The sequence below is a fragment of the Alosa alosa genome, chromosome 1 (genome assembly GCF_017589495.1).
Source record: "Alosa alosa isolate M-15738 ecotype Scorff River chromosome 1, AALO_Geno_1.1, whole genome shotgun sequence".
Classification (NCBI taxonomy): Eukaryota; Metazoa; Chordata; class Actinopteri; order Clupeiformes; family Clupeidae; genus Alosa; species Alosa alosa.
Window position 1 is genome coordinate 35,201,779 of NC_063189.1, and position 17,241 is coordinate 35,219,019.

Here is a 17,241-nt window from a genome sequence, read left to right on the forward strand (position 1 = left end):
AAACAAAATCATTTAGGCCAAGTGACCCGGAAGTGTCTTCTGTTTCGGAACCGTAACTTATTTGCCTGGCGCTGAAGTTGAAGACGCGGAGACTAGACACTAGTGCGGTGGTGAAGAAGTGGGAAAATTATCGGAAACATTGTGGAAGTTGAAAAACAATCTGCCTATCAGGCGCAGTCTTGGCTTTATAGACTAGGCTACAAGTTATCTGAGCTACGCATACAGAGAAGTTAAACAAAACTTTGGCGAAGATGTCTGTGGCTGGCTTTAAGAAACAGTTTTATAAAGCAAGTCAGGTAAGAAAAATCACTTTTCAATGTTACGTCGCAATATGTAGCTAAGCAAACTTCAACATAATGTAGGCTATTGGCACACATTAGGCCTACGTTTGTCAACTTCTCACGCTTTAATTTCTACTTTTTTTACATTAATTAAATGGTCAATCCACAGGCATACGTGTCTGATTAGTTGTGAAAATGTTAACGGTATGGCAACCGTGCAGGATTTTTTTGTCAAAAACTGAATGTTTCAAAGTAGCGTTAGCCTATCACCCTTACCCGTAACACCCCCAATTACCACTTTTGTTCAGAACTTCTAAAACAACGATGTTTTTAACACTTCAGAATAACATTTGCTAAATTAACCTTACATTTTTCAGTAGCCATAGGTGTGTAGATTTGAACAAAATCTGGTTTGGTTCTTAACGGGAGCATTTACTGCCTGAAATATCCGATTTTGTTTACCACGCTCAGAGTTATAGTGCTGGCCTGATGGGTCGCCTATTTACGCCGTTTCAATGGCACATGAACGGTTAGACCGAGTATTCTCGTCATGAAATTAAAGTTCCACTGGAGCTCCAACCGGTTGTGTACACGCAGCCTTACAACACTGTTTACAGCTCTTCGAGTCACGGTAAAATGTAATTTTTGGTACATAGCTAATTTTGATACAACTATGGTGTGGGTGGTTGCGTTTCTTTAGGGGTCCGCCGTCTTGGTTTGTATAGAAATGGATATTAAGTGACACATACACGGAAGACGGCGGAAATACGGGACCGACGGTAATAGGGGGAGTTCCGGATAATACTTTGCGACCGAAATGTCCACTTGCGCAAGTCCTTAGAATTGTTTGTCGTTCTTATGCAGACTTAACGCGATTTTGGGTAGCTCTTGGTTTCATCGCTTATGTAGACACCCACCGTCCTGGCGATGTTGTAGCTAGTGAGGTGAACATGTCATATGATTATCGATAACTTGCACTGATTAAACGTTGTTTGTGTTGTCCCTGTATAGCTTGGTAGTGCATGCTCTGTTAATGCTTTGGGTTCTATCCTCTAGTCACCTCTACCACATGGAAGTAGTCCACACAGCAGTAGCCTATTCTAGCTTTGCCTACAGTAGGTACAGAAGGCTGCCAACATACTGGACCACCACAATAATGTTGAGAGTGGCTATGATTAAACATGAAGGCACATTATATCACAGTTTTTGTCAACATTACATTAACACATAGGGTGACCGTTTGGACGTGTAGCCTATGAGATCAGTCTGACAAGAAAGTTGTGTAACTGATGTTTTGCCCCCCTGTGTTGATTTGTGCGCTTGTCATGCAATAGGGGTCTGTTTGGGAAAAACAAAGGTAGAGGATAGTAAGCACAGAACAAAGTGTGGGCTATCCAATGCATTGTCCCTCCCTGGTCTCTGTGCTGTGTCTTTAACCTGGGTGTTGGTCCATAGGGTTAGGGACACATTGAAATGTCAAAGTTGTCAAACCAGATTCCGATATAAAGCAGTAGGCTACCTGCCTGGTTAGGAGAGATATTAGTCAACATTCTCTCTCGCTCTCTATTTCACCTATGCACTCACTTACACACACACACACACACACACACATACACACACACACACACACACAAATCTTGACAATTCTCTGTAGCCTAGCCTCTGGGAGAACTAGGATTGCTTGTTAACACAAAGGGCCAACAATCATGCACATCCTTAAATAGAAATTCATCATTTTTTTAGGTGTATAAACACCACTAGACCATAGTGCCCCTATGAAATAGTTTTGAGTTGTTTTTGTGAAACAATCTATTTGCACATAGCCAGTCAGGGGCCTGCTGGACAGCTGCACTGAGTTACACTGTGAGGCGTTACACAATGGAGTCAGTGTTTCAGTCCGATCTTCAGTCAAGTGCATATGAGCAACTGTACTCCCCAGATTGAGTGTCAGTGTGGGGCTGTTGGCCAGAACAGTGCCAGGTAGATCGGCTGTGCAAATAAACAGACGTCTGCACAGCCTCACCACCATCAGGCCCAGTTCTCCTGCGCTGCTTCCTCTGGGTCTCATGGCTGATTTCGATCACTTGCACTGCTTCTATAAAAGGCTTGTGTTCAGATCAATGTTTGAAGATGATGTTTGCAAACAAAAAAATACTGTTCATATTGGACAGAGTGGATAGTCACTAGGCTCGCCTGGTAGAGAGGAAGCGCTATGCTTCCTTTAGTGTGTGTGTGTGTGTGTGTGTGTGTGTGTGTGTGTGTGTGTGTGTGTGTGTGTGAGAGAGAAAGAGAGGGAGAGGGGAGTAAGGGCCTATGCGAGTCAGTTCTGCTGATCCGAGGGAAATTTTTCTGATGAGATCTGGGGAAAGAAAATGAGAACTACGCAGAGGGAGCCATCTCAATTTTTCTAGCAGAACTGTTCCCCTTGGCAAACTTGGCGCATATAGTTATATTGTAGTTCAGAGATTTTTAGTGCCATATCCTCACCATTTTGGCCTATTTGAAATGCTATGATGAGGTACAGTCTATTCTTTTCAGAATGTCAAACTTGTTTTCAGAGCTCTTCTCCATCATGGTGTAGTGGATGGAGTATTTAAAGGCACACTATGCAGGTTTTTTAGCTTAATATGCAAGTTTTTTCGCTTAATTTACCCTCATTTAACAGCTTCAGAGTCATTGGAATGGTTATATGACTTTTTTTTTCGAGTTGAATGGTGGCCGTCTCGCTTCCCCCTAGCGCCTGTGAGCGGAAAAACCACCCTTGTAACTGTCGGCCGGCGGGCCGACGGCCTCAGTGTCAGGAAATATAACGAGTGTAACGAATTGCTTTACTGCATTCAAATACACATACACGCCAGGCACCGGCTAGAAAAAGGTAGCGATGGAGTTTCTCAGACATTTGCCATGACAAAGCCAGCGAAAAAGAAGCAAAAACCGAGAAAACAGTAAGGAAATTGCCAATACTGCATAGTTTACCTTTAAAGAGCAACTTGCAGGTTAACAACCACTTTTGATGCACGGTGTTGCACTATGCACATTTACATTTATTTGAGTTGAACTGCGTTTATGAACATTCCAAAACAGAATTAGGCCATGATGAAAGAGAGCCTAGCTAAGGCAGGTCAATTGAAACAATAAGGAATGATTGATCATAGCAACAGTTTTGACACTGGTGAGGAGGAATGTAAATTCACAGGCATGTGGCTTACCTCAGCCCTGTAATTACACTACTCACAAAAAGTCAGGGGTATTTGGATTTTGGGTGAAATTTCAGAATGAACCTAAAATCCACTATAACCTTTATAGGTGAACTTGAGACCTTATCTAAACTTTTGAATGCACATGACCAACAGTTCAGTGTTTCAGTACTTTCTGTACTGAAACATTAAATTTCACCCGAAAGCCAGATATCCCTTACTTTTTGTGAGTAGTGTATGTCCTGTCTGATATCAAAGAGGAAAAGAGTAATGCCTGTCAGTTAGAAATGAAGTTATAAAGGAGTGGAGTGGGTATGTGTCTTGGTGAGTATACAGTTATAGAATCACCATGGAATTGTGTGGAATTGTGACATATGGATATTTATTATTCATATTATTTATTTATTTATTTATTATTCATATGTCTATATTCAATGCCATTTAAAGCTGGTCTTACATTGTATGATTTTGGTGTGATTTCACAGTCGGCGACCAAATTTTTGTCCAAGTCGGACAGAAATTATGGGAGTTGTGGCGCGCTCCCGCTAACTAGATCGGTTTTAGGCCTGTTTCACACCGGGAACGTAGCGTGAACGTTGCGTGGCGTTTATCTTTTTTCACTGTTTTGAGTGGAAACGCTTCCAACACGCTTGCGTGTGGCGTCAAAAATAGGCGAGTCCTATTCCTAGCGTTCACACATTTTCGGCGCGGCTCATGAAACGTGCGTGTCACGCAGGCGGTGTGCAAGGTCTAACCTGTTAACATGGGAGTCGAAATAAAAATGGACACGCTACGCAGCTGACACACTCACACCACGCACCCGGTGTGAAACAGGCCTTAGACGGGGATCACACTGGCCAGCGGCAAGCGGCAGGTTTCCTATTGTTCTCTATGGTTTGTCAGCGGATGGTGGCAGCGCTAGCGTAACGCTAGCGTTGAAGAAGCTGAGCGTTAAACTTGGTTCAACTTTCAAAGCGCAACGCGAGTGTACTCAATTGTCAGTTTAGGCAAACCGTTTCTGTTACTTAGGAACGAGATAAAACTTATTATGGTCTGAGCGTTGCGTTACGCTTAGGCGGGGATCACATTGGCCAGCGGCAAGCGTAATGCAAGTCAGTCTTTTTCTAGTTTTGCCGTTAAGACAATTGTTTTGCAAGTGTTTTAGTTGTCGCTCATGCAAATAGAGACGTAAACAATATAAAAACCAATAGTGACCTCGATCCAACACCAAACAGGAAGGGATAAAGTAGGCGACAGCCAGGGGCACTAGACCCTTATTACTGGGGTCTCAAGTCCAGGTTCACCTAATTGCTCGTGGAGTACTCGTCAGACAGATATACAGATACCACATGAACAAGCGGAATCTAAGCTTCCCAATGATATTAGCGCCATTATAGTTGCTGTGATAAATGGTTCACAAGAAAATTACCATTGAATTAACATTGAACCCATTACTCTCGGTGAAATATCTCACGAACTCTTCACTCAACGCATGGCAAACTATGTGCATGTATCTGTACAGCAAGCAGTTCCCGAGTAATCCGGTTTTGAAATTGCAACAAATTTCTACATGGTCTCCAACTTTGGGCCGAAATTATAATGTATTCTCATCTAAACTATTTATGTCAGTATAATATAATATATTGCTTCCTAGTGACATTAATGCAAAAAATATGAAGAAAAAAATAATGAAACACAAATGTTTTTTTCTTGATCATAAAGGCTGACATAAGACATATTACATAAGACAAATATTATATAAATTATTACTTTGCCCAGATATAGGTAGCCCAGGCTGTCCTGAAAAAGGAAGATATAGCATGTATAGATGGCCATTACAATGACTAATATAACTCAATGACCAATATAACTAGCTTGTCTTAGATTAACTAGCTGAACAGCACAGGTGACCACTAGGCTATACTGCATAATTTCATGGAGTGCTGAAATGTACACTATTTTTGACCATTTCTGAATTGTGAAACTCAGCAAATGCTTTGTGGTTGTGGACTTATTGCAGTATCATCATAACTAGTCCACCTGTGTGTGCACAGTTAAAATTCTGAAGCGCAAAATAATTTAGGCTACAGCACAAATATTTCCATCCATATATAAAAAAATAATTAAGGCTAAACTTTGAATTTCTTTTCAAAGTGCACCAGATTAATGCATTTAAATGTTAAAATATACAAAATCTTCTTACAGGGGAGCATGCCCCCCGACACCCCAAAGGTGCTTGTGCCCCAGTGCAGCTCTAGATCTAGTGACGCCCCTGGTGACGGCTGTAACCTATTCAGGGGTTTCATCAGGTCCCTTGCCACAGGTGCATTAATCAAGCACCATGCAGTCTGCATTCATAATCTAGGGAATTGATGAAACCCATGAATATGATAATTTGTTATTTTGTTTTTTATAAATTAGTCGGCTATTCCACATGATAGGACAAATCTATATTGGTTAGGGATGTCACGCAGAAACACAAAAATGTTTTCTTATTATTTATCATTTGAGTTCCTATGGATATCTATTGCACGATGGGAAATATTTTTTTGCAGTTAGTTGCAGTCTAGGGTCTAGACCCTGCAAGATCCCTAGTCGTTGGAAAATCATAGTCTGTGACTTAAAACTTTAGATGTGAGAAGGTCTGAAACTGTAGTCTTTCAAAAATGTTTTCAAATCTTTAATAAGTCTTTCAGTGTAAGGAGGGCTTTAAAAAATAGGCAGTATAGGTCATGATCCTAGCCTATCAACAATGTTACATAGTGCAATATCAAGTGTTCCGGGCATGTTTTGGCAATGTTAGAGACTTTATTCTCTGTAATACAAGTTATTGTAGCATCAAAGTGAGTTTAAAGCCTTTATTGTAAGGTAAAAGAATTGTGTTGCTTTATGGCATCATCCTTGCAAATTATTCTTGTTAATTCACCACTTGTGCTAACATATGGAAGATGGCATATTTATCATGCATTACTTACTTATGTTAACAAGAAGAGATTGGGAGCTGTAACCTGCTTTTGCTTTTGGCATGAAAGACTTGAAAAACATGCTGTCTTTCATTCCAATCCATATTGGATCAGAGACCCATTTGTTAAATTGCCAAGTGGTTTCAGCAATCAACAATCTTACACTGTGTTTTGTTTCTCTCTCTCTCTCTCTCTCTCTCTCTCTCTCTCTCTCTCTCTCTCTCTCTCTCTCTCTCTCTCTCTCTCTCTCTCTCTCTCTCTCTCTCTCTCTCTCTCTCTCTCTCTCTCTCTCTCTCTCTTTGTCTCTCTCTCTCTCTCTCTTTGTCTCTCTCTCTGAACTTATGTAGAAGGTCAGTGAGAAAGTGGGGACTGCAGAAGGAACCAAACTCGATGAAGACTTCAAAGACCTTGAGCGTGTACGTGGTGACCCATGACCAACACTTGATAACACTGTCTTTCCCAGATGATGTTGCTAATCGTAGCAGCCTAGAGCCACTAAACAGAATCAAATTTGAACATTCCCTAAACATTTTAATATGTTACTATAATATTCTAATATTTACTTTCATATTGTATAGATATCAAGTGGATGCACACATTACTTGAATTCATTCATCTGCTATTTAATTAAGAGAGCTGCTGTTGATAGCTGTATTGACCAGTGACATCCATGGCAGCTTTGTAGATGGATAATCAAATGTAATCATATTTCTGCCATTTAGAATTGGGTTTCAGAATGGAAATTGAGAAATTGCTTAACTCTTTGTACTCGTTTAACAGAAGGCAGACATCACAAGCAAAGCCATACAGGATGTCCTCGCTAAAACCACAGAGTTCCTCCAGCCGAACCCAGGTGAAATGCACTCCTGTTGCCTTCTTACGCTCTCCGCTCTGATCTCCCATCCTCTGTCCTGCATCCTCTGACCCCTGATTGTCTTGTGCCGCAGCATCTCGGGCGAAGCTTTCCATGATGACCTCGGTTTCAAAAATCCGGGGCCAGGCCCGCAGCACAGGCTACCCACAGGCAGAGGGGCTTCTGGGAGAATGTATGATGAAGTACGGCACTGAGATGGGAGCCAGCACCAACTTTGGTAAGGGGACAGAGAGAGAGAGACTGAGACTGTGACTGTGACCCATCTATACCAAGTAATGGCAAATGTTTTGTATCGGTTCTCTTTTGCGCTCAAGCATGAAGATGATTGGGGATTGGATTTGGACAGAGGGCAGGCATGATTTCAGACAGTAGTGTCTGTAGCATTGAAGCTATGAGCGCCAACCCTACAGGGCCTCAATGCCATCACAGTCTTTTTTTCTGAGCTGCAGCTTGCTCTCTTTTAAATGCCCCACATTTTTGTTCCGAGACATTATATGCTTGAATGGAATTGATGTCATGATGTACAGTATATCAAATGGCTTTTCTGCAGCTCTGTCACAAGATTAAATGAGTTGAAGTGAAGTTTCTTAACTTCATTAACAACCCAGCCTTGCTGTATTAATAGGATATTATGTTGTCTTTGCCTCATGTATCTTAGGGGGTGCTCTCCTTGAGGTTGGCGAGTCAATGAGGAGATTGGCTGAGGTGAAGGACTCTTTGGATATTGATGTCAAGCAGAACTTCATTGACCCGTTCCAGACCCTAGTGGACAAAGACCTGAAAGACATTCAGGTGCAGAGTTGGGATTGAGTCTTTGTACTTTTATTGACTGTTCATGTCCATCTTTGTGTAAATCTCAGGGGAGGAAAAAAAAAGTAGATGCGAGTACAATTGACTAGCTGTCCGGCTCTGTTTACTGCTCATGTCCTCACAGCATCACCTGAAGAAGATGGAGAGCAGGCGGCTGGACTATGATTACAAGAAAAAGCGCCAAGGGAAGATCCCGGACGAGGAGCTCCGTCAGGCAATGGAGAAGTTTGAGGAGTCCCGCGAGGCAGCAGAGAGCAGCATGCACAACCTGCTGGAGACTGACGTAAACACACACACACACACACACACACACACACACACACAGAGAGAGAATATGTATGTATCAATTGCATTGGACGTTAATATTTGTTCATGTAAATCACTGACGTGACCTGCCAAGCCTTCTGAGGAATGATCCTAGACTTCCACAAATCTGTGTTTAGCTTCATGTGGACTTGGACCGAAGGATCATGATGCTGTCCTCAGAGCACATAGGGCACATTTCCTCTACGGGGTAAACCCCCAGTGCGTCTAGTCTGTTTAAAAATACTCTGACACACTGACACTGCGTCCATTCTGAATTGGAGGGGCAGCCGTGGCCTACTGGTTAGGGCTTCAGGCTTGTAACCGAAGGGTTGCCGGTTCGATCCCTGATCAGTAGGAAAAATGTCGGCGGGGGAAGTGGTTGAGCACTGCTCTCCCATGCCCACATCCACAGCTGAAGTGTGAAGTGAAGCTGTGCACCTTGAGCAAGGCACCTAACCCCTCACTGCTCCCTGAGCGCTGCTGTAGCAGGCAGCTCACTGCTCTGGGTTAGTGTGTGCTTCACCTCACTGTGTGTTCACTGTGTGCTGTGTGTGCTTCACTAATTCACGGATTGGGATAAATGCAGAGACCAAATTTCCCTCATGGGATCAAAAGAGTATATATACTTATACTTATACTTAATTGTTCTGTGAAGTTTCACGTGAGCGTATGCAGTCCATACAAGACCTGCTGCAGTGGGTGCACGAGAGCGCTGGGAAACAGAGCCACTTTGGAAATGTAAGGTTGTTTGATGGTCGTAAGCTTAATGAATGACCAGTACGCTTTTGCATGGTCCAGTTCTTTTGTCAATTTCCTCCTCATCTGGTCTAATGAAAATCAATTGGTTTCAGTTAGTTGATTGCTATACCTTGGAGTGAGTATGTATAATTAATGTGGAAGGTCCTTGATCGTTCCCTCCCCAGTGCCTTCATATTTGATGGAGGATGGAGTAGTAGTAGCCAGTCCAAATTGTGACTGCTGTTTCTGAGAATCCACATAGCCAGCCTGACATAGCCAGCCTGATTTGTATTTACATGTGGGACTCAGAGTGTTCGTTTTCACAAAACAATTTTGAATAAAGATACACAAATAGCTTTCACGTCAGCAGTTTGATTTGTGATGTGGGGAAGAGGTTATGTATTGTGTGTGTTTTTTAATAATGTGTGTGTGTGTGTGTGTGTGTGTGTGTAGTCTGAACAGGTCAGTCAGCTGGCAGCCCTGGTGGATTCCCAGCTGCAGTATCACAAACAAGCCACTCAAGTCCTGGAGGAGCTTACTGAAAGGATGAGGGAAAGGTAAGAATCCTCTCTCTCCCTGTCACCAAGTCACTGTTTGGCAAGTCACAAGTAAGTCCCAAGTCTTAGCAGTCAAGTCCAAGTCAAGTCCGAAGTAAAGACAGAGAAGGGCAAGTCAAGTCCAAGTCCAAGTCACATCAAAGTCCAAGTCCAAGTCCCAATCTTTTGTCCTGAACAAGTCCAAGTCCCAATCTTTTGTCCTGAACAAGTCATCAGGTACTCTTCACTTAATGTCATTGTTAGACTATCGGCCATAATTATCAATCTAATCTACAGTATTTTTAAAATGCAGATTAAAATATGTTCAATGTTTCTGTCTTGAAATCTTTTACGATATATGCATGCCCACACCTGTGAAATATACGCATGAGTATACCTGAGTAATCTGTACGAAACGGATAGCTACATGACACTCAGCACAGCAGCAAATATATATTGTTTTTCCAAATTGCGGCGTCCACTGTAAGGATGAGTAATAATTTGACTGATGGCATTTCACTGCGCTAGGCCACAGATTTGCCTGCAAACAATATATTAGGCTGTCTGCCAGTGGCGACTCATAAGCTAAGCTAAGGTCATGGTTAATGATTACAATAAATGGTGACGAGAAGAATCGTCACATAGGCTACATTAGTAAATTGCTGCGGTTAAATATTTTATGTTTTTATTAGGGCAATCAAACGATTAAAAAAATAACTAATTAATCTCATATTTTGAAATGAATTAATCTAGATTAATTGTGATTTAAAAAGTAAAAAGCTTCTTATATGGCATTTTAAATACGGCATAAGTCACAAAATTACTGAGTAACCAACCACAAAGGTAAAAGTAAAACACTTCTATATTATTTAAATGATAATAATGACACAGTAATTTTGTTTTAAAGTATTATTTTTTTAAGTACTACACATGTGATGCTGTTTAACTCATTTGTAAATGGTGCACTGTCACTTTAAGCCCATTGTGTGCCACTGTCCACATGTTCTCCTAATGATCTTTTTTTACCAGCTCCATTCAAATATAGCCTATGGCTAGTCCACAAACTGTAGCACAATGTTAACAATGATAAGCAGGATATTAATTTGGCACAAAAAGCTTTCATTCCTTTGGAAATAAAAGCATGTAATGACATGATGCTTGCTAGACATTTTCTGTTTGCAATTAAAAGTGAATTATGAGCCTGGTAGCCAGTAGCCACCTAGCTAAGTGGAATGCGTTTCAATCAGCATAATGTCATGTGCTTCATGTAAACGAACTATTGAAGACTCACCAGTTCCATTACACAAAGGCAAAGACAACTCATATTCTTGTCCATTTTCCATCACAGTCAGTGCAGCCTATGTCAAAGTGCCCTGGCTCTCACAGTTTATAACAGTAGTAACAGTAGATAAATCCGCAATTTCCTCTAATCTCGTCTTTGTTGCCTTCATGATTTCCTTTTATACGTTTTTTTATATTTAAAAGGAGATATCAATCATCATCAACAATGACAAGCCAGCTGAAACCTGCCACTCTTTTCTCTCCCTTTTGTGCGTGCTGATACGCATTCTCAATTAGTATAAGTATAAGTATATATCTTTTTTTGATCCCGTGAGGGAAATTTAGTCTCTGCATTTAACCCAATCGGTGAATTAGTGAAACACAAACAGCACACAGTGATCACACAGTGAGGTGAAGCACACACTTATCCCGGCGCAGTGAGCTGCCTGCTACAACGGCGGCGCTCGGGGAGCAGTGAGGTGCCTTGCTCAAGGGCACTTCAGCCACGGCCCACTGGTCGGGGCTCGAACTGGCAACCCTCCGGGTACAAGTCCAGAGTGCTAACCACATGCTGTTGGGGCATTTTGACATTGTAAACGTTCTCTAACAAGAATGCAAATCAGTTTGCAGTAAAGCTACTATTTATTTAATGTTGGCCCTTTCTCTGTCTCTTGGTGCCCTACACAGTGTGTGATGCATGTGGTGGTAACAGCAGCAGTGATCACTGTGCTCTGCCCGTTTGTGTCCACTATGTGTGTTGTTTTTTTCGTCACGGAAGTGAAAGCATCTTTGGGGTGACTGGTCCACGATCAGGACATTTATTTTTTGACTCGAGACATGTCAAGTCATTACAAGACAAAGAGGCAAAGTCCGAGTCAAGTCTCGAGTGAATAGTATTCAAGTCCAAGTCGAGTCGCAAGTCATGCTGAATTTTATCAAATCAAGTCTGAAGTCATTAAAATCATGACTCGCGTCTGACTCGAGTCCAAGTCATGTGACTCAAGTCCACATGTCTGACACACATACACACACACGCACACACACACACACACACAGTCTGACCGGGAGAACCACAACAAAATACACAAAACAAGTGTGTGTGTGTGTGTGTGTGTGTGTGTGTGTGTGTGTGTGTGTGTGTGTGTGTGTGTGTGTGTGGCAGGGTGAACGAGGCGCAGTCCCAGCCCCGTCAGCCCCGTGCTGTGCGGCCCAGGCTGGCCTACAGCTACTCAGAAGAGGATACCTCCAACGGGGGCTACGCCCCCACGGCTGCACCGCCCACTTACGCTCCAGGTAACCATCCGCAGCAGCCACTCTCTCCTACTGTCTCTCACACACGTCTCTCATGCTCGTTCAGTAAGACTGAGTCCGCAGGGCATTAACCATTGGGGAATTGGTGGACAGCTGGACCCTCATTCCCTGCCTGGCTGTATTGCATTCTTATACAACTCTATTTCCAGGTTGCGATTCTCACTGATCAAAACAAGCTGTTTAAAGTGTACATTTTCCATAATGCTACTTTGAGTTGCTTTTAGCTTTCATTTTATATGTTCATAACTGTTATAAGTAGGGGTCTGATGGGTCACCCTTTTTATTTTCATTCAACTGTGGTGACTTGAATAGCATTAAAAGGCTTCCTTTGAAGATTAGCATACAGGTCACATGTTGTTCTCTCCATAAAAAGAAACTCTTTCTGAATGCCTTAGCTCTGATGGGGACATAAACGTGAGTTGAGGTGTTGTGTTTGGCAGCACATTTGTGTATGTGTTAATGTGTTTCCCCCCTCCATGGGCACAGGGTACATGGGGGCAGCACCTCCCTCCTTCAACAGAAGCTCTGTGCGCCAGCGCTGTGAGTGCCCCACACCGGCCCACGATGACCACGAAAGGACTGCAGGTTCTCATCAGACAGGCAGTGACACAGGCTTTATCATTCACAGTCGATTGGCTACAGCAATAAAAATAATAAAATGATTCATCAATTGTCAGAAAGGATAGCCAAATTGCAATGGGGACGAGTTATTGGTTTTACAGAGGTGAGAACCTTTTAAACCTTTAAAATATCTTCCAGAATGAAGCCAAATTCCACTTGCCTGTCTGATTCAGACCTGATGCAGCAGTCCGGTGAAAAGGATTAGAAAGGACTCTCTCTCTCTCTCTCTGTGTGCGTGTGTGTGTGAACTTGCAGCATTACATAATTGACATTTTCATTTCATTGCATGACAAAGCTGCTATGTTATATCTGGTTCACACACACACACACACACACACACACACAGGTGAATAGTACTGCTGTGGGAGTGGCTACCACCTCTCTGTTATTCTTTCACTGGTATGCAAACCATCTGACCGGACTCCCCCCTGGGGCCTGCCTGCCCTGGGACATCAGGAACTCATTACGAAGGCTGCAGCAGTTGCATGGAGTCAAACGACTCATCTCGCACATCAAACCCCCAATGGTATCTACACCTCAAAGATAGAGCTGTAGTTCTTGCTGTTATGGAGATAGGCCACTGATGACTATTAATCATAGTTTTCATATGCTCCATGAAGTTGCATTATTTGAACTACTTGTTCAGAAGAAAGAATGAAGGCCAACTGATTTTAAGTTCTAACAGCCGGGCTACACCAGATGCACAATTAAAGCACTCTGTTCGTAAAAATAGTTTTAGAAGACGGGTCTAATTTCTTTGAATGTTTGTGCCGCTATCACATCTGGTGTAGCATGCCTGCGCTGGTGTAGCATGCCTGTGAGTTTCAGGCTTTTCCACATGGGAAGGGTGGAGACAGTTTGACAAATTGCAGGAAAAGAAAATGGAGGGGAAAGGAAAAAAGAGGAGAGGAAACATAAGGCTTACAGAGCAAGACCATTCTATTCACTCCGTTTTCCATTGGGCCCAAAGAAACTTGAGCTCTAGGAATTTTAAAGCCAGACTGTAGACATTATCCACATATCTGAACATCTTTACAGTAGGCTATAAAACAGTGGAGTCTGCAAGCGTGTGTGTGTGTGCTACTGTTTTGCATGTGGACTGGACACACTCTGGCCGTTTTATAGCAGGCTTTGTGAAGAGACCATGTGTGTCACTTGTCACACCCCAGCATGACTGATTGACATTTAAATGCTGGAGGGGTCTCAGTCACTGGCTTTATAGACCTGAGCTGTCATTCGGATTGGCTAAGCTCTTTCCAATCACGCTTGCTGTCCATCACACTGCTGTGTCTGGTCACCTGCAATAGCGAAAGGAGGAAACAGAGATTCAAGTGACTGAATGACCTCCTCATTGTTATGGATTGTTGCCTTTTCTCTTACCCATAGCTGCTCATATCTGTGCTGTAATGTCATAAATGTGGGCATGAAAAAAGGTTCTAAAATAGGTTCCATCCCAGAGCAACACCCCTGTTCTAAAATACATTGTTGGTGATGGCCGGTGTGGGCGAACGTTAAACTGTCTTGACTCCTTTTATTCCTTTAATCCAGCCTAGTTGGAGAAAGGGCTTCAGCACCCTCCCATATTCCAGTTGTGTTTTTCTGTCTCCTCTCTCCTGCTGTGCCCCTCCCTCACCTCTCCTCCTCTCCTCTCCTCTCCTCTCCACCCCTCCATCATGTCCGCTCTCACTGTGTCGTTTTGTGTCCTCCCCTCTTGTCTCTTATAGCGACAGAGCCGCCATGCTGCAAGGCCCTGTATGACTTTGAGCCAGAGAATGCCGGCGAGCTGGCCTTCCAGGAGGGGGACGTCATAACGCTGACCAATCAGATCGACGAGAACTGGTTCGAGGGCTTGTTGCGTGGCCAGTCAGGTTTCTTCCCCTGCAACTATGTGGAGGTGGTGGTGCCTCTGCCACGCTAATGGAGAGAGAGTGGCGGAGGAGGGGAGTGGGAGGAGGAGTGGAGGTTGGAGGTGTACATCCTATTATATCTGCACTTTGCCACTTCAAAGACAAAACATTACAATCCCAAAAAATATCTAACTATTGGTGTCTTTTCATGAACAAAATGTCGTTTGGTGTTTTTAGTGACGTGGGTGAGGGTATTCTGCACCAATGTTAACCAATATTAAGTGTCACCTGAAATGTTCAGCAATATTTTACCATTGATTACTTTTACATGCTGCTATTATTTCTTGCGAGTTGGCTTATCATTCTTTATTTACACTCTTGTTTTTTTTTTTTTTTCAAAAACACTTTTAGTATTTATCTAATTTCTAACTCACACCTGCACTACTGTTCATCCTCTCATCCTTTTTTGCAAACGACTACCTCCCTCTAGTGGCCAAATTTAAAAGTGCAGCAGGGACGTAGACTCACAACAGGAAAACAATGAGCAGCTGTCTAATAATTTACTCATTCACATGACTCTACCACTCTGCATCTCCGTACACTGTACAGTTGTTACAGATTTTGTGACACAACTCTGTATTGCAGATTTTATCTTATATAGAGAGTCAGATGCGTGTTTGGTGTATTTTTTTTAAAAAATAGTTAGTCTTGAAAGCGAAGGAACACTACTTCAGAATTGGTTAGGAAATGATAACCTGGTTAAATGTAGTCTCTGTTACCTTGAGTCGGTCAGTTAGACAGTGGTGGGAATGAGTCTGTCCTTCTCAGCCGGAGTGACTCACGCCCCTCTGGGTGCTGCAGTGTTTGACTGCGTCTAGCCCGGCGTGGCCTGCGCCTGCTGCTCCTGCTGCTGCAAGACTGCAGCCTCACAGGCCAGCTCCTATCAGAATGCAAGCAGGCTGAGTCACAGCAGAGCAGCTGCTGTAGTTTAATTTCTCTCTCTCTCTCTTTCACACTTTGCCTGTACTCTCTCTTTTTTGCTCTTGTGTGCTTTTTTGAGCAAGGAGGCAAAGCACACAAAACAAGTGGATAAAAGCAAAACAGAAAGGAGATGGTGGAAATGGTTTATGCAGCTTTTTTTTTGACAATCCATATCAGCATTTTTATGAAGGGACTAAGAGGACAGAGCTTAGGTAGATTGAGAAAGCAGAACAAGCTTTTTGGAGAGCCATGATTTCGGGCTGTTTGAATGAATCCCATGCGTGATCAGTCAGCCCCCTCTGCTCCAGGTCCCCTGTTTTTAATATGAATATGAGCTTCTCTCCTGCCCTGCTCTCTGTTCATGGCCAAATAAGCTTCATTGGCGTAGCTTTCCCACAGCACTGCCAGTGGCCTTGTGAAAATGATAATTTGATACTCAAATAATATGTTGGTGAATGACAATAGAAAGGGAATAGGAAGCAAGGCAGAGCCTCTGTTTCGGCTATTTAGCCCTCTCATTTCTGAACATTTTGAGCTTTAGAACATTTGTCTTATCAATAGGGACACACTTAACCTAACCTAAATGTTTACATATGTCCCTATTGTTATTTATGCTGTGTGTGTGTGCGTGCGTGCATGCACGTTTGTTTGTTTGTTTGATTTGTGTGTGTGTGTGTTTGTTTTCTGTGTTTTTTTCTGAAGTGATCAATATCATCTCAGAGCTTGCTCAGCATGTAGTTGGCTTTTAAATCCACCTTGCAGTTTATGCTTGCCTGCATGTTTCTGCATGTATCTGCAAGGCCTTTGGCATGCGTCTGTTTCAGCAGTTGTGCTGTTCTTCTCAGTAATGCCATAAAACCATAGGGAAGTGCAGATGATGGGTCTCACTCTGGTTATTTGGTACACCGCTCTTTATATTAGCAGGAAATCAGCTTAAAGGGTCCTGGGTTGAAGGTTGTTTTCATTATGCTGTAGACTTTTCAGATGTCTTATAATGTGAAAAAACTGAAAACCACTCATGATTTACATGTATGACCACACTAAACCCAAGTACTTGCATGCTGATACTAGGGTAATGTTATAGGTATTACACTTTTGTGGGGACCATAACATTTTATTAAACAGTTAAACAACATCCAAATGTTGTGTGTATTTAGCATTCCTAGATACTCTATTAATGACAATGTTACATAGAAAATGTTATTCATGTTACTAATGATTTTCACTATAGCTGTGGTGTGTTTTGGTTGCACAGATATTTGTAGGCTACAATCTGTGAAATGTTTTTATTTACACATTGTATAGGGGCAATTGAATCATGAAATAAATACAGATGTACTTAAATGTCTTGATTATACTTAACTTGTTAGTTTATTCTGTCCAGGCTGTCACTAAATTAAATGTTTTGTTAAGAAATAAGAAAATCTCATTTCTATGATTTAAGAAACGCTCAGGTATACTGTAGGCTACGCGCAAGGTGTTGTCCATACTGCCT

The 17,241-nt window shown here is 42.4% G+C and overlaps 1 protein-coding gene across 2 annotated transcripts; it reads left to right on the forward strand.

Moving 5' to 3' along the window:
- The first annotated feature begins 56 nt into the window (after positions 1–56).
- Positions 57–17,103, forward strand: sh3gl1a (SH3-domain GRB2-like 1a). 2 transcript variants are annotated; one of them, XM_048241046.1, is made up of 10 exons: positions 57–296; positions 6,789–6,857; positions 7,222–7,294; positions 7,389–7,532; positions 7,974–8,107; positions 8,250–8,408; positions 9,623–9,726; positions 12,149–12,279; positions 12,784–12,837; positions 14,643–17,103. In XM_048241046.1, exons 1-10 carry the CDS (start codon positions 252–254, stop codon positions 14,834–14,836), a joined length of 1,107 nt encoding a protein of 368 aa, XP_048097003.1. In that variant the 5' UTR covers positions 57–251; the 3' UTR covers positions 14,837–17,103. The 2 variants fall into 2 exon arrangements, with proteins under 2 accessions (XP_048097003.1, XP_048097013.1); XM_048241056.1 differs by lacking the exon at positions 12,784–12,837.
- Positions 17,104–17,241: the final 138 nt, after the last annotated feature.